Source organism: Mustela nivalis (genome assembly GCF_964662115.1).
Source record: "Mustela nivalis genome assembly, chromosome: 10".
Taxonomy (NCBI): Eukaryota; Metazoa; Chordata; class Mammalia; order Carnivora; family Mustelidae; genus Mustela; species Mustela nivalis.
Genome location: NC_139029.1, coordinates 73,740,911 through 73,763,229, shown reverse-complemented (window position 1 = coordinate 73,763,229; position 22,319 = coordinate 73,740,911). Strand labels below are relative to the sequence as shown.

Genomic DNA, 22,319 nt, shown 5'->3' with positions numbered 1-22,319 from the left:
ACCCACTGAGCCACCCAGGTGCCCCTAAAAGAACTGTCTTAACAGTTACCATGTTTATGAGAAAAAGACTTTGAGGTTCTCTTAGATTGGGAGCCTAACGGGAGACAAAGATGAGACTAGCCAGCAATCAGACATTACCAAACGGACAATGACTGGGACGGAAAGGGGGTGGTCCCACTAATCTTTGTGCTTGTCAGAGCATGCCTGCCATTCTGTGTTAAGTTCTGGGCATCCATATCCAAATGTGACCCACAGCTATTAGATGAACCAGGGTGGTGAAGGGTCTAGAAAGATTAACTTGAAAGCATTTAGTGAGTACTACAATTCGTACAAGGTATGATAAAGTGTGCTAGTACCCAGGGGTGATAATGAATGAAAATAATAACAACGAAAATAACTAGCTTATCTTATCCCAAGCTTTGCTCAGAGCACTTTCTAGGTGTTAATTCATTTAACCAGACAAGGGACTTTGCTTCTTGGTGATCTTCCAGATCGCTGAGGTTTCCCCATTTCTGCCCAAGTGAACAACCCCTAAATTCATGTTGTATTTGATCACTTATTCTTCCCTATTTTATACCATGTTTCCCCCATTTCCTTTTGTTAAAAATAACATTAAAAAAATTTTTTTTTGAAAAATAACATTTAAATAAGCACCAAACTGATATATACCCATCATTGTCTAATTTTTTAAAAGTGACGTTTTGGTTATAAAGTTAATAACAATGAGCAAAGAAAAGTCAGAGAACACATACACAGAGAGAGAAAGTAAAAGAAAAATCAGATGATTTTCCGACCTTTGTTACCACTTGCGGAGTTCCCCTCCACTTTCTGCTGTGCATACATTTGTGGTTTTCATTTTACATTGAACTTATCATCCTGCACATGCATATTTGTATTTGACCTGCTTAACCTGACAAGTATTCTTCCCTTTTACTCAACAGGCTGTTACTGCCAACTTATGGGCTGTGAATATACCATATGTTTGGAGATAAAAAGCAAGGGAAATGTTCCGTCATTCCCCCCACTTTAAGTCGCTCATTACTAAGTGATTAAGGTTTCTGAAAAGATGTCCTTGTCCTTGGAAATGAATGCTAATAGAAAAAGAGAAGTAGTCTCTTAATTGCTACTGTGATTTAATGAGCACTTACTGGATAAGGAGAAGTTTTACTGAGTGACCGGATCCTTTTTCCACTACTTAAACCATTAAACCAAAGAAAAATCTTGGGTAAAAAAGAAAATCCTAAGTGTAGCCCCTAACAACTCTTAGGCAGTGACAAATCACTACCCGTCTTGAAGCTCTTGACAAGAGAGCCCCCTGTCCTAAGGCAGTCTCTCCTACTCTTCATGAATTGGCAGAAAGAGGAATCTTAGGCTACTGATGTTCCTACTCCCTGCCAGGAATAAGGGGCTATATACCTTAGAAAATGGGAGCGAGAACTTCAAAGACTGATGAATTAATCACGGATGATATATGACAGGGAACGGATTGTTTCATTAATATCCCTCTCTCCTCTCCTGTACCTCTTCTCGTGGAGATAAAGGGACAGAAGGAAAAATGCAAGTCAGTCTACATGTCCAAAAAATAGCTGGTTACACCTGAAGAAAAATCATGGGAAGGAGTCCGGGGAGTGAACTTAAACGCCTTTTTGACTGTTCTGCTTCCACAGCTTGAACAGCTCAAGTCATGGTTCGTGGTATTGAGGTTGCCGGCACTCTTCCCATGAAGGGCTCTACACGCCAGGTTTTCACTAATGCATGAGCCCGAGTGGCTTATTCCATTGAAGTAAAAGGTTAAGGAATGGCCATCAATCCAGCAATAGTAAAGTAAAGATTCTCTGGGAGGTTTAGGAATGTTCTTAGTGCCATAAACGGGAACTGATTATGCTTTCTTGCTCTTTCCCCTAAATTCAGAAACATCTTCCTCTGGGCAGTTTAATACTCTGGTACTAACATTGCTAGAATGTCCTGATGCCATTATGAAGGTAATATATTCCAAACCCGTCACAAAATTAATGATCAAGGCAGAAATGAAATGGAAAACAGAGGGCTATGTGTCAAGGTATTAAGCTCCTCATCATTTTTAAGAAAGATGTTATTTCTGGTCCCCCATGTTTCCTTTATGACTAATGATGCATGCATATTTTAAAATATAAACAATGCCGTGTGTGCATTTTAGGTCGAAGCAACAGAATAAGCAAAGGCATAGAGGTAGGCCCGAGTTCATCGTATGCCTAAGGTTAATATTCTGTGTGTCTGGGGCAAAACTGTACTGAGTCATACAAAATGAAGTCAAAGGGTTAAGGTTTCACTAGATTTCAGAGAACACTGAAATTCAAAGGAGTTTGGTTTTATTTAGTAGGGCAACAGAGAGACCGTGCAAATTCATAATAACACAGAACAGAGCTTTGGAAAGCAGACTAAGCCCATGATACATGAGATAAAAGGTAGCAGCGGTTAAAGGGGTGGTTAGAGCTGCTGGAGCCTGGCTGGGTGGGGTGTTACATTGTGTGGCTGGTGATGAGGTCAAATCTGCTATCAGTGGGACCAAGAAAGAAGAACGGGGCACCTGGGTGGCTCAGCCGGTTAAGCACCTGACTTTGGCTCAGTCAGGATCCCAGGGTTCTGGGATTGAGCCCCACACTGGGCTCCCTACTCAGCGGGGAGCCTGCATCTTCCTCTCTTCCCTGCTCATGTTCTACATCTTTCTCTCAAATAAGTAAAATCTTAATAGCAACAACAAAAAAGAGCAAAGTGCAGTCTCAACAGAAGAAACACAGGTGGGAAGTGTGATGGTGTGGCCAGAGGATCTGAGGTGAGGACGGTTCAGTGATGCCAGGATCTGCCAGTGCATCATCAAGTGAGCTGTCCTGGCTCAGTGTTATTGGCCGCCGTGCACCTCTCTGCTTCAGGCCACGCCTGACAAGTTCTGTAAAGCCCACTTCTTTCTGCTGTCTCAGCAGCTCCCAGAGAAATCACCATCCACTTTACAACGAGGAAGCCTGGACTTAAAGACCCTGAGGGCCTGCCGAAGGCCATGGGCTGGAAGAGCTGGGATCTGAACCTCTGTCGGCCTACTCTGGCTCTCGCTCACTCCATGCTTCTCCCCCAGAAGCTTCTGTCTTCCAGAAACAGAAGCCACCTGCCCTTCACCACAAACCTTACCTAACTGTGCACAGTCTCCTATATGTTCAACAGCTATAATTATTTGGCTTTCACCAGTTTACAGTGTAACACCACGTATACGATTGCTGATACTTGGTTGTGAATGTATATGGCTTTGGGGAGCTCCAAAGTGCCAAACAGATGTTAGGTATTATTTTTATTATTAGGTGGGCGTTTTCCTTCAGTGACTAATGCCAGGAAACAGAAAGGGCTCCATTACACACAGAGTCTACCTCGTCTACAGCCACCCCAAAGACTACCTTATTAAGGCTCATTGTGAGGTCATTTTCCTTTACACCAAGGCGTACAGAACAAACGAGGCATCTGTGTTCACGTGCTCCAGATTCTCACAGAAAGGCCCCATCTGCAAATTGAGGTGCAGGCTGGAGCACGAGCAGATGCTGTTCAAACAACATGTCCTACTTTCTTCAGCGATGACAAAGAGAAAAGAGGTTAACGTGAAGAGCTCGCAACTAGCTGGTCTGTTTCATATAAACTCTACCTACAAAGTATTAGTAATGAGTAAGCAAGAAATGGATCAAAGTGGCCACACTGTGCCGGGCTTAGATGCCCCACCCCCTCCCCCACCTGGGTGCTGGTAGAGCAGGGATGCTTGGGCTTTCAGAAAGCACCCCCCTTTTCTCCAGTGCCTCCTGTCTCCACTGACAGAGTCACAGGCTGCTAGTGCTGAGCAGCTTCTGAAGAGTGCTGACAAGGAAGGTCATCAAGGCCCTGAGAGATGAAGGGACAACATCCCCCATTTTGTGCCCCACTGTCAATGTTCCAGTTACGCCGCTGAACAGCACGTTAGAGGCGACGGAACAGAGAAGGGGTGTAAGGATTAGCCTCTTCTCGTTTCATTTCTTGTCCCCCTGCCCAGCTGAAACCCCACAGTTAGCTATTTGAAGTGTGGCCTCAGAATCTGCAGCCTGGGCCAGCACCTCTGAGAGCATCTCTCTCTGCAGGCAGGGCTGGGGGCCTGGGGCTGTGGGGCGGGGGAAGCTTGGCTGAGGGTGTCCTGCACCTGGGTTGACAGGACCCTCCCAAGGCATTCTGCTCATCTAACCCTCCTTGGGTACCTCAGAATGACCCTGTACCTTAAAACCCTCCTTCTCCCACGAGGCCCTTCTCAGCCTCCAGTCGCGCCTGCTCCCCCCACCAAAAAGGCAACCCTCTTTTGATCCTGCAGCTCCTCCAATTTAACCATCAAACTGCCACCAATGGTAGTTTCTGAGAGTACCCTCTGGACAACACCTGAAAACCTCTGTGGCTTACTAAATGAAGTCTAAACTCACCTGACTGGCTGTGATGTCCCACCGTCACCTGCCCCGTCCTTTCTCCTCTCTCCACCTTTCCCCATATGCCCTGTGCTCATCACCAAACAGAACCCCTACTGTTTCCCGGGCTTAATGAGTGGCTCCTGCCATTTCTGAGGTTTGGAACACACCTTGAGGCACCTCCTCTGGTCTCAAGTGGAACTGCCACCTATTTTCCCAGGCCCAGCTCAAGTGTCTCTCCTTCTGAGAGAATGGCTCTCTAGTATAGCAACACGTTCATTTCTGTCTTGCAAAGCGTATTTATTGATTCATTAATTCAACCAACACTTACAAAGCACCAGGTACATTGCTGGGAAGAAAAAGACACTTACAGAAATGCAAACTGTCAAGTATCCAAATGAGCTTCTGGGGGGACTGTGGCTTCCCTCCTCTCCACTAGACCGTATAGTCCCTGATGATGGGGAATGAACCCTCTCCTTCAGTATCTCCCACAGCACTTGCTACCATCTATGGACTCACAAAACTCTCAAACTCTCTCAGTCACAGAATGTAAATGTATTACCACTTACCTGTTGATCCCTGAGCAGACGGACAGTAATTTCTGTACATTCCCAGCAGCCCCTCCAATGCATGCCATGTAGCAGTCTCTCAGTAATTGTGAGGAATGAATGAAAAGAGGGAAGGGGGCAAGAAGCAAGCCATCATGACCACAGGGATGTCTGCCTTGTTCATACTGGTGTCCCTGGGGCCCAGTACAGGGCCTGGCACATACGGAAAATCACAAACAGCAAATAACTACAGCCACTGTCCATGAAGAACTGGTCTCTCAACCAACTGTCAGGTCTCTAGTCTCCTCTCCAAGCTCTCAGCCAGAGGAAGCTCTTTGGCAAGTTTCTAACAAGAAACAGAAGTCCTAGGTCCATTTCCCATGGGAGTGAGGTCTTAGCTTCGTGACGCCTTTCCTGGCTGCTGCTCTGGGGGCAAGGCTTTAGCAAGCCACCCTCCTGAGACATCATCCAGGCAGAGGTGTGGAGGAACTGCCTCCAGACTGAGGCCCATGAGCAACTTCTAGAAAGTATAAAGTGACCAGGGCCAATTCCATCTCTTAGCTCATGGCCAGGGGTACCTCCTCAGCGTGGCCTTGCCACTCTGGGCCAATGCTTCTTCATTCGGTTATCAATTTGGAAATGAAAAGCAGAAGCTAAAAATAAAGTTCACTGAAACCGTTCAAGGTTAATGGGATAGTAACCACAAAGAATTCAGGCCTGAGGGCAAGGCCCGTGGTTCTGGGAGATAGCACATAATCAGCAGGGCGCTGGCCAGAGCTTCCTAACATTCACGGGCCCCTTCTCAGAACTGATCTCCATGTGTGGCCTGGACCACACAACTCAGCATCCTGTTTGCCTCTACCTCATGTGGCTTCAAATTCTTTTTCAAGATGAAGCATAGATGTAGCTTCGTGTAGACACAGGTTATTTACTGGACAGAATGTTCTCAAGGGGAAAAATGGACTGGGGTCTAAATACATCTCACCACTGTTTCGCTAAGAAAAGCTAGTCAGCATTTGTGAGCTGGGAGATTGTACAAGAAAAACCCGACTCCCTGAGATCCACACACTCCACAGTAATAACAACCACAGCCGGGCTGTTCCCTCTCAGATGGACCACATGCCTGCCCGTTTACAACAGGCCCTAACCACTCTTTGTTTTCTGACAGTCAGCTCAAGCCAAAGTCTTTTTTTTTTTAAAGACTTTATTTATTTCTCAGAAAGAGAGAGAGAGAAAGCACGCAAGCAGGAAGAGAGGCAGGCAGAGGTGGAGAGAGAGGCAGGCTCCCTGCTGAGCAAGGAGCCCGATGCGGGACTCGATCCCAGGACCCCAGGATCATGACCTAAGCCAAAGGCAGATGCTTAACCCACTGAGCCACCCAGGTGTCCCAAGCCAAAGTCTTAATACTGTCCCTGACTTCATTCTTTTCCTCATGATTTTATTTCATCATCAGAAAGTACTACTCATCTTTTAAACATTTCTGAAACTCTTCGTTTTCCAATTCACTCCCTCTGGCATTCACTCTAATAATCCGTCAATCCCACTGGGACTAAACTCCACCATCCTCTACTTTCTCAATGTCACTCAGCCTCCTCTCTTTCCTCAGGATTATAAGCCATGCCTTCCACCTCAGCTTCCCCACCTCTCCTTCCCTCTTCATCCTAGTGATCTAGCAAACCACAGTACTTGCTCCAAACAGAAGTCTCTGCTTACTCGGCATCTGCGCCCGAGCTGCAGAATACGGCCTGTGAGAAACAGGTAATCGTGCTGACTGATAAGATCTATTTTAAATTCATGACCACTGATCTCTGGAGCGTTCTTAGTGTAGCCTCATCAACCCAACCGTCTTTCCCTCCTCCATGACTCTCCCTCTCTCCTAGGTGACTATTTCACAGTCTCTTCTCTTTAGAAATCTCCCTAACTGCAGCTGCAAAAACCGTGTTCTGTCTCTCACTGAGAAAACAAGCAATGGAAGAATTTCCACGCACTCCCATGTCCACCTTTACCAACCTTCCCACATTTAGACAACCACACTCCATCTTTCTTTCTGTTTCCATGGGTGAATGGTCTGCCTATCTGAAGTAACTCCTGCCCTTGTATTCTAGACCCCACCTTCTCCGTCTTCCACATCATCATTCCTCCAGCAATCTTTTCTTTAGCTAAGAAAAAAAAAAGGTAGTCAGCATTTTTAAAGTTGAGAGATGGTACATGAAAAACCTGACTCCCTGGGATCCACACACTCAACGGTAATAACAACCATATCTTCTTAACAACCGTATTTCCTTAGGTGAGGTTTTCAGAATGGCTGTTCTCCTCTTTCTAATGTTAAAAATAACAGCAGAACCATGAGACGGAATCATCCCGATCTTGAACCCATCGACAAGGTGTGTGTTACAATTTCCCTCATTTTAAAAACTGCCCCTTTTACCTTACCTCCTCCTCCAGGTTCTCTTTTTCTCCTCTGCTCCCCTTTAAAAGGCAATCCTCCAGAGATGTCTATATTGATTCCCATTCTCTTTTTTACTATTCTAAGATTTTTTAAAAAAGATTTTATTTATTTGAGAGAGAGAGATCACAAGTAGGCAGAGAGGCAGGCAGGCAGAGGGGAAAAGGGAAGTAGGCTCCCCGCCAAGCAAAGAATCCGATGCGGGGCTCGATCCCAGGACCCCGAGATCATGACCCGAGCCAAAGGCAGAGGCTTAACCCACTGAGCCACCCAGGTGCCCCTAAGATTTTATTTTTAAGTAGTCTTTACACCCAACATGGGCTTGGAACTTACAACCCTGAGATCAAAAGTCACATGCTCCACTGACTGAGTCAGCTAGGTCCCCCTTTTCCCTTCTCTTGAAAAGCCATGGAATCAGGCTTTCATCCTTCCCACTCCACCGGAACATTCTATGCCAGTTACTGAAGCTCCTCGCTCTCTGCTCCTTGGATGCGCCAAGCATTCTTCTGTCTTGGAGCCCTTGCCCAGGCTCGCCTTCTGCTTGAAACACTCTCCCCTGAGGTATCTCCAGGTGGCCCCTGCCATCACCACCCCTAGGCTTCCCTAACCACCACCTTCTCACACACATTTCTTGACAGCGCTGAGCCTCCACCTTGGGTTTTATTTTTCTCTGTTGTCCTTACTGCCATGTGACCTACTGTAAATTTATTCACTTCTTATCCATCTCTCTCCCCTCTCATTTGCTTTCTCATTACTCACTTCTGAATATGGTAATGTGGGTGGGTTTTTTTGTTCTATACGACCTGTGGATATTCTAAGATCACAGAATATTCCTTGGATTATCATTTGACATATATAATTTGCACTCTCTAGCAGTTTCCTTTCTGCGGGGAGACACGTTTGCAACTCTCTCACCCAACTCTCGATGGGTGGCTGGGAAGGGGGCTAGGAACCATGTTAGGTCTGTCATTCGGATAAGGTCAACACTTGTGACTCAGTGCAAATCTTCAGGCATCCCAATGTGACAGATTACATGTAAACTTGCCACTTACTATGCCACATGAAAGTATGTACTGAGCATAAAACTCCAATCAACCAGATGCTTGTCAACAATGTTTTCAACACTGTTTCTTTTTGCCCCACCCCCAGGTTATTTCGGAAGCATTCAAATCCTGAAGTTGCTTGGTAGACAGAGACATAAAATCTCTTTTTACCAAGTCACCCAAAGCTGTGGTCAATGTAATATATTCAAACCACTGTTAGGTTAAAATGGTGCCATCATTTCTTCATCTATCATGCAGGGAGGTGATAAATAAAACAAGTCCTGTGTTTTGGAAAAAAAAAAAAAGATTCTATCTCATGGTTCTGCTGTTATTTTTAACATTAGAAAGAGGAGAAGAGGGGCGCCTGGTGCTCAGTGGGTTAAGCCTCTGCCTTCAGCTCGGGTCATGATCTCGGGGTCCTGGGATCGAGCCCCGCATCAGGCTCTCTGCTCAGCGGGGAGCCTGCTCCCTCCTCTCTCTCTGCCTACTTGTGATCTCTCTCTGTCAAATAAATTATTAAAATGTTAAAAAAAAAAAAAAAAGAAAGAGGAGAAGAGCCATTCTGTAAACCTCGCCTAAAGAAATATGTCAAAACCGGAGAAAAATTATAAACACATGATAACCAGCATTACAGGTTGTAGCATTTTGCATGACAGTGAAGCCCTTATCTTCCCACCACGTAAAATGACAATATGCCATGAAATGGAATATTATAGAGTCATATAACAATGATGGTTAAATATAAATAGGAAAAAATGTAGTATCTCAAATGTTCTGTGTACTACAGAACAGAAAACCAAAAACCAAAAGAAATTTAAACTTTAAATTTTTAGGGACATAGAGTGGAGAGAGATCAAGATGTTTCTTATAATAACTACATGTAGGTACTTTTTCCTTTTCTCTATTTGCTGAAATTTATCATACTGCTTTTATAATTATAATTACTGCTTTTATAATTATTGTTTTGCTTTTATAATCTAAATGTGTAACTAAATTTTAAAAGTAAGAAAACGGACAACTTTGACACGTACATGTATTAACAGGAAATATTCAACTGCTCGTGTTATTTTGTGAACTTACCGGGTCTTAAGATTTGAGTCCACATCCTGTTCCAAGTCTGCACTCATTCCTAACTTCCTCTTTCAATGGTTTCAGACAATCTTCTCTATGTGGTACATGGTTTTGATTCCCAACTAGTTTAGATTTCTATGAAAACTTAAAAATATATACAGAAAAAAATATATACCCAAGGTACAGACACCTTGAAATGTTCCCTCTTTCAACAGACTGAATTACATGCAAATACCTATCAATATCTACTTTGTGTGTGAAGAGTCTAGAGAACAGCTATTTCTTTTACTGTCCGTGTTTTTAATTATAAACAATGATGTACTCATTTTGTAAATGCAAAGACTGACAGAGTGTTCACTGTCTCACTAAAAATCCCAGTGCATCCAAACTTTTAGACAAGAAATTGGAATCATTTTGTTAAACTAACTTAAATTCAATCATTTACTCAACAAAATTTACACGTCGCTAATGGGATATTCCGAGAGCTATACAGAAATGTATAAATACATAGCTGCAGGGAGCCTGTGGACTGGAAGTGGTGGTAAGATGTGTTCACCAGCAAATATCACCAGGAGACTCAAAGAGGGATATGACTCTTATCACCTGTGCGTATTCACCACTGGGCAGAGTTTGTGACATGTATCAGATGCCCAATAAAGGTTGGTTGAACAGATAATTGAATGAAAATGTTGCAAGATATAAAAAGCAATAAAGAAAGGCGAAATTAGCTTGGACTAGGGGAATGAGAAACGGAAATGAAGCTGGAAATGAGAAGAGGCCAAACACAGGCAAGGGAGAAAGAGAGCCTCATGCTGGAATAGTTGGAACCAGTAGGTAAGAACGTGTTCTTCATCCTGCAGGAGATGAAACGTGACTGCAGGTCTCTGAACAGGGCAATAAAGTAACATATGTTATGCCTGAAAAAGTTACTCTGACAATTTACATTTAGGAGAGCCAGTGTGTAAATTGGTTCAGAGATGATTTTAATAGTCCATGTAAGAAAAAATAAGGTACTAAGCCCAAGAGGTTGAAAGGGACGGAAAGGAAATATATTTAGGGTATCTGGCTGGCTGGTCAGCAGCTGCAGCTTTAAATCCCATTTTCTGACTTAGATCCAACTGATATTTTATTTAGTCCTCCACAGTATGTATGTCTGATGCCAAGCCTGGACATGTCACATGTTCATGGAGCAGTATTATTGGTCCTCACATTTTGGATGGAAAGACAAATTCTCTGCAGTACACTCAGCAAGCAAGTGATAGGGGAAAAAAGGAAAAAAAAAATCAAGCTCAGGTTTTCTGGGTATTCTTTCTGGTCATGACAGATGTTCTACCTCATGAGATCTCTCTGTATTACAGTCTAGAACTGATAGCCTTTTTTTTTTTTTTTTAAATATTTTATTTATTTATTTAACACAGAGAAAGAGAGAGAGATCACAAGTAGGCAGAGAAGCAGGCTCCCTGCCAGAGCAGAGAACCCGATGCGGGGTTCAATCCCAGGACCCTGGGATCATGACCTGAGCCGAAGGCAGAGGCTTAACCCACCTTAGCCACCCAGGTGCCCTAGAACTGGTATCTAAAGCTCATCATTCCAACACCCATGTATTTTGCAGGGAACATTCTGCTTGTGATGGTCCTAGAAGTGAGTCTGGAAAAGTCAACTTTTTCAGTTGCATTGATAATTTGCCTCCAGTATACATTTCCCCTGTCTTATCCAGTTCTGTCTCCACAAACCCTGCATTCAGGCAACCAGACTCCCAACATTCCTTTCCTCACATATCCTGACCTCATTCTCTTTGACACAACCCATTTTCTGATCTGTACAATGGACATAACAGTGTCAAACCTCTGAGACACACAAAACACACATAAAAAGTCTCACACATAGCAGAACCAAAATATATGTGAATTATTATACCTGCCCCTCCAACCTTATTTGCCTTTTAAAGTTCAATCCACATCAACTCCTTGGTTGAGTTTTTCTCTTTGGAAGTAATTATATGGCTCCCTCTTTGCTCTTTTTGCAATCTGATTTTACTGTTTTTTTATAGTCTCCTTTATGTTCTGGCTAAAAAAGCACATGTCAATTTCTCCAATTAGAACACTAAGACACTGTCTTATTTATAGTTTTATCCTCCATAAGGCTGGCATAGTGTGAAGGGTACAGTAGGTCCCAAATAAATAATTGCTGAATTCATCCATGTATACTTTAATTAGTAAGTTCCTAATTAATCTTAAAATGAATTTGCAGGGAAGATGATTATACCACACACATCATTAGAACGAATGTATCTACTAGGGCGTCACATTGAAAGAGTTAGTCTCGCAATTGAGCTGAAAAGAAGTAACTCCTTCTATACAATACTTTAAGGTAACAGCACAGATTTCACTGGAAAATATTTGTTTGTATTCTAGTATCCTTGGCGGGTACAGTATCACAGCAAACAACATCACCTCGTCCGGCTTGCTATCCATTCCCATATCCCTCACAGAATGGCATGACTGAGTACATCCAAGGTCTGTTAATAGCAGATTGCTGGCCGGCTCCGGTGCTTAACAAATGTTTCCTTATACTGCGCTTAAGTCAGCCTTCTCAGAACTTCCACTCATTAATTCCAGCTCTGCAATTTATATTAATAAGGTTTCTACCCCCAAGGAAATTTATAATTGAAGCCACAGTCCTCCAAACTGCAAACTGCCTCCCCGCTCTACAGTTCAAACGAAAAGAGAGGAAAAAATATTGAATTTATGGCAGGAGCAAAGTTTTTATTGCTTACTCTCTTTTGACCTGAAGTGATGGAAAGGGGTGTCAGTGGGCTGTAGAGAAATGTGCTGGAAGACCCTAGATAAAGTCCAACAGGCAAATGCAGTGGGGTGATACGGAGCAGGGAGGTGAAAGAAGTGCCCACAAAAACAGAGCCTGCACGTCAAACAGCCCTGCTCACAGCGCTGCCTCACCCATAGGGGCCACATCCCTGCAGACACCTCGATGTTTCCATCTCCTCCCTCCCTAAGATGACCAAAGGGTCAGGCTGCGCATGATTTTGAGCTGGAGGATATGAATAGTTGTCTATTTTCTGCTCTGTGCAAAATGAGCCCAGGAACACTTTCAGCAGGTTCGGAGTATCTCGGATACATTCAAGCACAATCTAGAATTTGAAAACAGAAAACCAACAGGACACCAGGGCCTAAACGACAGGATCACTATTTGCACAACGAAACAGTGCCTGCCATCTGGTCAAGGGTTTCTCCTTATATTATTTGCTTATCAAGGAGTGTTGCAACATGGTTTTACAGATCAAAAAGGTAGCCTTGGAGAGCAACTGCTGGGCACAATAGTATCTGCTGATACTGTTGCTCCAGCCTTGGAGAACAGATCTAAGGGCTGAAAAGTACTGTTGTATCATTGCTATCTCAGAAAGCCAAACAGATTTCCAAGAGGCCGCCTTCACTGGCTTCTGGAAAGTCTTTTAAAGTGGTATTATTTAGCCATGGCAAGTACAGACACTGAATTATTATAATACCGAAGATGAGAAAGTTATCAAATCGTCAATTTAAAAAACCCATAGGTTGTATTCTGAATTTTTTTTCACTTTTGGGTTTCTACTACTATTATCATTTACACAAACGATTGCCAACTAGCCCCTCCCCAAATGTTCCTGATGCCCCTGCTCATCCTTCTGTAACAGGGAAGCCATCAAACTTACTATGTTAGGAGAGTTTGACATGTCTCCAGATAAAAAAGAAACATACTTCCTTTCGAATATTACAAGAATTTCTTCAGCTTAGGAACAAGCACTGACACTAAGAAATATTCTGCTTCTAGCTAAAGAGGCCTAATTTATTTGTGAAGAGTCTCTGCAAAATCATCTGGTCATCTATCAATGTTTACAGTCACCCACCAGTAAAACTCAGACAATAACCACATATGTCACCTGCTGGACCCACCGTGGTTACCTTTAATGAACCTACATGGAAGGATATAAAGCAGAGCTGGTCTCCAAATTAGAAACAAGATTACATTAGCCAGATTAGTGTACAAATTATTCTGGAATTCAGAATCTACTTTCCTTTAAAAAAAAGGGGGGGATAATGATTATTTTCCTAAACTAGGCCACAAAAAACTTACAAAATAATGACAAAGGATAACAAACACTTATAAAGTGTTTACCATGTGCAAGACACTGTTTAAACACTCAAAGTTCATGGCAGTCTTATAAGGTAGGTGCTATTACTATCTCTTCTACAGATGAGAAAACTGATGCAGAGAGAAGCTAAGTAACTTGACCAGGCCAAAAAGCTGGCAAGTGGCAGAGGTGGATCCTGACATAAGTAGCTCTATTTATTTGTTTATTTAAAGATTTTATTTATTTGAGAAAGAGAGCATGAGAAAGAGCAGGAAGTTGGGGGGGGGCAGAGAGGGGGCCCGAGGGAGAAGCAGGCTCCCTGCTCTGTGAGACTTCACCCCAGGACCCTGGGATCATGACCTGAGCTGAAAGCTGACTGGCCACCCAGGAGCCTCTAAATTTATATTAATTTTTTCTTTTTTACATTGAATTAATTAAAACTAGATAAAATAAAAACTTCAGTTACTCAGTCACATTACTCACTCTTCAAGTGTTCAATATCCAAAGTGCAAGAGTCACTGGCTGACAGACTGAGGAGAGCAGACAGAAATACTTCCGCCTCTATAGAAAGTTCTACTAGATAGCTCAGCTGCCTGACAAAGTTATTCTGGAAAGGGCCAAATAGTAAATATTTCAGGCAGGATCCCCCACACTCCGTGGAGAGGAACTTGGGTCAAAGAACTCTCGATTTCATTTCTTTCCACTCACAAGGGCAAGGACACATCTTCTGACTCAGTACCTTTTTTTTTTTTTTTTCCATCTATTTGAGAGATATTTATCTCTATTTGAGAGAGACAGAGAGCATGAGTCAGGGCGGGGAGGTGGGAGGCGCAGAGACAGAGAGAGAGAGAGAGAAACAGGCAGACTCCCTGCTGAGTGGGGAGCCCGAGGGGCTCCATCCCAGGACCCCAGATCATGACCTGAGCTGAAGGCAGACGCTTAACTGACCGAGCCACCCAGGCGCCCCTGACCCACTAGCTCTTAAGAAGCCTAAAATACAGATCTGGGGGCCCTATATGGCGGACTCAGTGGCTCTGAGGGGGAGCTGAGGAAGCTGCATGTTAGATGTGTTACTCTAGGTACTCTGTGCCCCACGGCATGAAGAATGCTGCCAGCCTTTGAACAGTGGGGGGGAGAAGAGACAAGAGAGTTAGGTGGTAAAATCCCCTCTGGAAGGCGTAATCCCCAAACTTCGGAGAGAAGCTAACACTTATCCCCAGCAGAGCCAGGAAGTCCAAGTGTCAACTGAGGAGAGCTGAGGAGAGGAGGCAACAAACAAGCCTCCCAGTGGGCCGCAGGAAAGAGCTCTGGGTGGAAGCAAACCAGGGTAGAGTGGAGTCGGCCTGGCAGGGGTGGTGGGGGACAAAGAATCTTTCCCACAGGACCTCAGGAGAGGGCATGCTCCCTGGCATGTGGACATCCACCCTGTCTGTTGTTCCTGGAGCCCAGCAGCAGCACAAAGAATTTTCGAGAGTCTGCCTTTACATTATCTTTTTTCTTTATAAATGGCTTCATTATTAGCTGTGACCTTCTACAAGTCCCTCAATATCTTGGAGCCTCAGTTTCCTCCTAAAACGAAGCAAAGTATATAGAAAGTTCATGAAAAATCAAATCAATGACTATGTGCAATGGGCTTAGATCAGCGGCTCAGAGTAAGTGCTCCAGAGATGTCTGTTAAATAAAAATTGCCATTTAACATTTAATAACCACCTCCTACCAGTCAGGTACAGTGTGAGATGCAAAGATGCAGCAATAAAGAGAACCTGGAAGGAGATGGAAATTGAAACACTGCTGGATATGCTATGTGTATAAATAAGGGAGTGCTGTGAGAACACGCAGGATGCAATTCTAGAGATGTGTTCCTCTGTGATGTGCATATGAACACGACTGCACTGTACCCTGAAAAATGGTTAAGATGGCAACTTTTATGTTATGGGCTTTTTACCACAATTAAAAAAAAAATCACAAATGAAAATGAGAGGGAGGGTATGAGGAGAAAGGGGAAGAAAAGTTCATCGGGGTAATCTGGGACTGGACAGAAGCAGGAGGGATGCATGGGGGATGGAAGGGAAGACCCAGTTCCTAAACGGAAGACTAGATTTTCAGATAGGCTGGGGACGGAGCTCAGAGGTGCCACATGGGAAAGACAGGAGTTAGGCTAATTGTCTGAGATGGTGGTTAGTCTGTTCATTACTAGAAGCCCAGCAATGACAAAAACCAAAATACAAAAACAAACAAACAAACAAAAAGACAAAACCCGGGGCGCCTGGGTGGCTCAGTGGGTTAAAGCCTCTGCCTTCAGCTCAGGTCATGATCCCAGGGTCCTGGGATCGAGCCCCGCATTGGGCTCTCTGCTCAGCGGGGAGCCTGCTTCCTCCTCTCTCTCTGTCTGCCTCTCTGCCTACTTGTGATCTCTGTCTGTCAAATAAATAAATTAAAAAAAAAAAAAAGACAAAACCCACAATAAATCCTGAATATCATTTACTGGGATTTAATATTTTTATCAATCAGAAAACAGGAGCTTTAAAAAAAAAAAAAAAGGAAATTCACTATTTGACTCTCATGTTCTAGACTAGTCATTCTGCTTCCATGAACAGATGTTCCATGAACTCTTCAGTAATGACTTTCATTGTGGATTTATGCGGCCGGAGTTTTATGATATGTGGTCTTATCTTCCTAGATAAGGATTTGTCATCTTACTGAAAAATAAGAATTATACCGCTATTCTAAAATACAAATACACAAGGGGCACCTGGGTAGCTCAGTGGGTTAAGCCTCAGCCTTCGGCTTAGGTCATGATCTCGGGGTCTTGGGATCGAGCCCCACGTTGGGCTCTCTGCTAGATGGGCAGCCTGCTTCTCCCTCTGCCTCTGCCCCTACCCCAACGCATGCTCACCCTCATGCTCTCTCTCTCACATAAGTAAAAAGATCTTAAAAAAAAAAAAAAAGAATCAAAAAACAAATATACAGGTCCATTTCTTTATCAGTTAGGAAGGATGTTAGGTTTGAGGTTGGTGTTGAGAATAACTACCATGACTTCCAGGGCTTTGACAAAACCTCAGATGCAAGGCCTTCTGGTCAAGCGCCTGCGATTTCATGTTGTTGGAGCCTTCATTGTATGCCTGAGGGTTGCAGCTTTCTACAAGTTTCTGTGGTTGAACCAAGAAAGAAGGCATATGCAGATTTCTACAGAAATTATGATTCCATGAAAGGTTTTGAGGAGATGAAGGAGGCTGGTATCTTTGAGAGTGCAAAGTGATTTTGGAATGTAAAAAATTTCTTTGGGCTGAGTTCCACTGAAGTTTGTCACTGACCTGTGTTCCTGAACTATGAAGCACAAATACTGGATTATGGAATAGTTTGTCTTGATAAATAAACAACTAACAAATACGCCGGACAGTAAAATATATATATAAAACTACAACAAAAACCCAAATGGAGAGTGTGTTTTGTAGCCCGGAAGACCCTGGGTGGGAGATCCACTCACCTCCCGGCATCCTCCTGTCTCCTCTGCTCTGCCCCCACTGCTCACCCTCAGCCATACAGAGGCCAGAAGGCTACTGTACTTAACGTTTTCTTTGCCTGGAAAGTCTGTTCTCCTGACACCCTATCTGACATGTACCTTCACTTCTTTCAGGTCTCTGCTCCTGTCTACTAATAACCCCTTCTCCCATTGCTCTCTCTCCTGTCCTGCTTGATTTTTCTTATTAGTCCTTATTACAGGATAGATAATGCTAATCGGTCCCACCCATATCCTACTCCTTGAGGATAAGGACTCTGTTATGTTCACTATTGTATCTCTAGCTTCTGCAACAGTGCTTGGTATATAGTAAATGCTCAAAAACTATTTCTGACATGAAATAAAGTGCAGATGAAGAATATTTAACAAATCCTTATTAGATGATGGGGTTTTGTAAAGGCCTGGTAGTCAAATATTTTGGAGCCTCTCACTTTTAATCACATGCGTATTTTAAAACTTATAACCTAGTAAACCCTCCCAGGTTAAAAAAACAAAACAAAAAAAACAAACAAAAAACACAAGCTAAAAACTCAAACAGCAAGATTTGACCATCAAAAGGACATCTGTATTTTCAGAAAGTCAAAAGATTCGACTTGTGTTTATAGCTTCACTCAGGTCTCTTGTTTATCCTTATAATGTTCTTGAGGGGTAAGGGTGGGAGAGTATTTCCCCCACTTAATAATGAGAAAATAGTTCAGAGGTTTCCTAGCCCACACACACACCCAGATCAGCAACAAGCTGGAAACATGGACACCTTTCTTTCCTCTCTCACAAGTTTACTGAATCATTAGGGCTGAAAGATTCCAATTCTACTTATGAGATATTCCTATTATAAAAACTGCTGAGGGGCGCCTGGGTAGCTCAGTGGGTTAAGCTTCCACCTTCGGCTCAGGTCATGATCTCAGGGTCCTGGGATCCCCCTCTCTCTCTGCCTGCTGCTCTGCCTCTTGTGATCTCTCTCATAAACAAACAAACAAACAAATAAATAAAATCTTCAACTAAATAAATAAAATCTTTTTAAAAAAAACCTGCTGAGAGGCGCCTGGGTGGCTCATTGGGTTAAAGCGTCTGCCTTCGGCTCAGGTCATGATCCCCCCGCATCGGGCTCTCTGCTCAGCAGGGAGCCTGCTTCCTCCCCTCTCTCTGCCTCTCTGCCTGCTTGTGATCTCTATCAAATAAATAAATAAATAAAATCTTTTAAAAAATTTTTTAAAAATTAAAAATCTGCTGAAATGATAGTCATGGCAGTCTTAGAAGTGAGATGTAAATGGCTATGTGAATAAACATTCTCCTGACCCATTCAGCCAGCCTCCTCCTCCACAAGTCAAATTAAATATCTATACTTCAGATTATTGCATACTTTTCCACCACTAGGTTCTACTGGCATTCCCATGTCAATACATACTGAGTGGAGAGGAAGGCAGGACCCACTGACAAATGGCAACATGTGACCCCAATCCTTAGTGAATTTTTTTTTTTTAGTGACAAAGTCATCGCAGTATAACCATGATCCTCATTACTCCTGAAATAATGAGAAACATCCAGTATAATATCTCTCATTAAAAAAACAGTTTCATAGTTGAAGGAACAATGAAGGAAAACAGATTCATCACTTAGAGGTCATAGAGTCCAACTCTATCTTGTTACAGCTGAGAAAACTGTGACCCAAATAAGCTAAAAGATTTGTTGAAAGTCGCACAACTAGTTTTTGCAAGAGCCAGAGCTAAAGCCCTGGCCTCCCGCTTCCCAATTTAGAGTTTTTCATTTACAAACTTGACAATCCACATAAACTGGGATCTTTTCCTCCTTGTTTTTCCCTCTGTTTTCGGTTTTGTGTAGAGAAAAATGTCATTAAACAAAGTACCCATGGACCTTTTGAACATTAAATGCTCCATAAATATTGGAGTGAACCAAATCAAATCTGGACACAACTCATCCCCATAAGAAGCAGATGCTTAATACTTAAGACTACCCCATTTGTGATTTTTTGTTTCCATAGTGATACATAACATTTACTGCTACATGTGGTCTGGCTTACATCTATGAACAAGAACTTCCTGATGAATGGCAACTCCCACAAGATATAATTTTCCAAATACTTTAGACAGCTGATGAAGAAAAAGCATTCTCCATAGAGAAAATTAATAACCTATTAGGTCATTCAGCACTGAAAGGCATTATGAGTTTGCCATGATATAGCTGATATTCTGCCCTTATAAATCTGTTTTAGGCACATAAGGGTAGACATTTAGGCTGCATTAACTAGTTTAACGGACAGAATTATAAAATTTATGATTTTAAGAACCATGTCATATATAAGTTTGATTCAATAGTCTAAATCAAGAGAACTCCCAACCCTACACAATGATAAGGATATATTTCTATTTTAATTCTTTAATGACTACTGTCAGCTTTACAGAGGGTCCTATTTTATAGGATAGTGAGTCCCCTCCTCTACTGTATCCAGCATATCTAGTACACAACAATGCTATCATTTCATTCTGGACATAAATATGGAGCAAGGTACAAAGGAGAAGCTGCAGAAAAGAGCCATGAGCTTCAACAACCACCCAGTCCTTCACTGCCTCTAGCTGCTTGCTGTGGTGTTGTGGCGGGGGTAGGGTAGTTCAGAGTTTCTGTAAGAATGAAACTTATCAACAATGTTCAAGGTTAGGTCACTGAAAATATAAGAGGAAACTAAGAAGGGTATACCTGAAATGATATATTTAGGAATATATATATATTTTTCTCCTAGCATCCTCTTCCCAGAAAGCTGTAACACAGAAACTGGTTTTGATCTCCTTCCTATTTTGCAACTTTGTAATGATAGCTTTGAGGGGCTGTTCAGTTAGAGGGAAGGGGTCAAATATTTTTCAAAAAGGACAGGTTGAGTTAGTATCTTGATGTTCCCTGGATCTCTATCTCTCCCCTGTATGATTACAGAAGCCTGTACACATTGTTTCTAAGGACATTTCAACAAAATTGCCTTTAGTGAGAACAAGACAACTGTTCACAGTTTGGACACAGTAAGTAAATCATTTGTACTAGAAGCCTAGCTGTAATATGGCTTTAAAAATCCATTTTCATTCCTCTTAGGTCATAAACTCTTCCCACCTAAAATTCCCAAGATTCTACCCCAATTTCGACTCCAACTAATCCTCTCCCAAACCTGTGGAAATTAAGCAAAATATTGTTAATGAAGAGGTAAACCTCTTAAAAACAGTCACTCATGCAAGCTTTGAACAAACATCACAAGTACTTATTAGACACCTGGCATTGTGCAGAAGCAAAGTAGGGAACACCTTACTGTTAGCACTTTTACCTCAGAGGGGTGGGACTAAGCTGTGAAGGGAACACACACACACCAGTGTTGACCTCAGGGAAATGGGGTTGTATTAAGTCAGCAGATAGAACCCACAGCAACGTGAAAATAGGGAAATACTGATGCTGCCTGGTTTCTCCAAAGGACAGCACAGGGGCTGCTCTTCACCACCAATAGGCCAGATTTTTCACAACTGCTATCCTTAGGGTAATTCTCTCGGAGATGTGGATGGAAGAAAACAGGAGCTAGGGAAAGCAGAATGGACCGCTAATGTCTTTGTACAGAATATCATAGGGCCCATTCATGTCTGGCTTGCTCCGCAACAAAGAGTCGACCAAAGTCCTGATCGCTAGAGTGGAAGAACCCCTATACCGAGTAAGGAAAGCCTGACGGACTGCCTCTGCTCCCCCGACCCTCCCCTCAACCGGGCAGTTTCAGGCTTCATGCCTTGGCAGTGAGCGGTTTGGCTTGGAATGGACATGCAAGGCCTCTGAAACCTCTGAAACCTAGAATACTTTCTATGTTCCGCTTCCAGATAACACAGCTGTCGATCAGGCACCCAGGGCAGCTCATTTGCATCAGCATTTACCCTGAAAGCACCATGTAGTTAGCTCCGCAGGAAGTTTCTGTCAGTGGCTAATTTACGAGTAAACTATAATACCTTGCCCCAATAAACAAACAAACAAACAAACTATAGTATTTGTCCCACAAGAACTTGCATTTAAGTTGGAGACAGAATATATTCTCAGGAAAGCCAGACGTCTTCCAAATTCCAAATTTGCAATTCTGCAAGATACTGCCAGCTAGTGAGGAGGGAATCATTAACGGACTGAGCTATATCTACCAGTTGAAGAGAAAGATGCCAAATGACGGTAAAAGCTAAAGATGCCCAAAAGGAAAACTGGAGAAATATAAGGCAGCACCTGAAAGCAAACGATCACAAATAAAGACAACAAAATAGAAGTACATACAAAACCACCGTACAATTTTTTCAATGGAGTTTTACTAGGGAAAGGAGTAACTGAAGGTATTGAAATAAATCTATTATGTGTACCAAACCAAACCAGATACTACAGGTCACCGACATTTTCCAAGTGCAAATCACTAGGATGTTTTATAATGAAGTTGACTGACATAAATCATTAACTCTGGAGATACTTAAGGTATCTTGTTAGTATTCCTGTAAGCAGCAGAATAAACAGGTGTTAATGAAAAAAGCAGAATTCTCTGGCTATCAGAGACCTAAGAGTAATTATGCCCTAAGTAAATTAATGCAAATGCAAACAGTCCAAGAACTCTAAGCTTTCAAATCTGTTCAAATGTATTTTAAGTCTACGAGTAAACATACTTCTTAGGAGGGGTAAGAATATTTGAATATTTGAACCCTCAGGGACCATTATGTACAGGTACTCAGAAAAAAAGCACTTCTGTATGTTTTCAAATAATCATTAATGAGGCTCCAAATACCAACTCAACCTCAGGTAATCATCTACTCACTTTCTTTGACGAAGTACAAACCAGAAACTATGTTACACTGTATTACCCATGAGATTATGACATTGAACCCTAGATATGCATGATATAACCTGACTCTATAAACATCAGACAGCTCCAAGAAAAGGCTGAAGATATTCATCATGCTAACTGCGAGGGGTCTGTACCTTCCAGCAGTGGCAAATGAACTTTCCTTCACTAGCATTTTATCTGTCAACAACTTACATAACTTTGCAACCTTGAGGCATGAATGAAAAACACAGGAAGTAACTGCCTCATCTACCATTCAATGCTGTGTTACTAAGTATCT

The 22,319-nt window shown here is 42.6% G+C and overlaps 1 protein-coding gene and 1 pseudogene across 17 annotated transcripts in view; one reads left to right on the top strand and one right to left on the bottom strand.

Annotated features, from left to right (window-relative positions):
• The window catches only part of LRRC8D (leucine rich repeat containing 8 VRAC subunit D), a 123,320-nt gene that overhangs the window by 49,402 nt on the left and 51,599 nt on the right, over positions 1-22,319 (bottom strand). For 2 of the 16 annotated variants that reach the window (XM_082688605.1, XM_082688613.1), the window contains exon 1: positions 6,998-7,141. The exons of the other annotated variants lie outside the window; for them this stretch is intronic. In XM_082688605.1, coding sequence (XP_082544731.1) covers positions 6,998-7,007 — 10 coding nt within the window. In that variant the 5' untranslated portion in view covers positions 7,008-7,141. Of the gene's footprint in view, positions 1-6,997; positions 7,142-22,319 lie in introns of those variants that run through there. 16 annotated transcript variants of the gene reach the window in all.
• Positions 16,177-18,269, top strand: LOC309843290 (cytochrome c oxidase subunit 6C pseudogene; annotated as a pseudogene). The gene has a single exon. The product of its transcript is annotated as a cytochrome c oxidase subunit 6C pseudogene (transcript).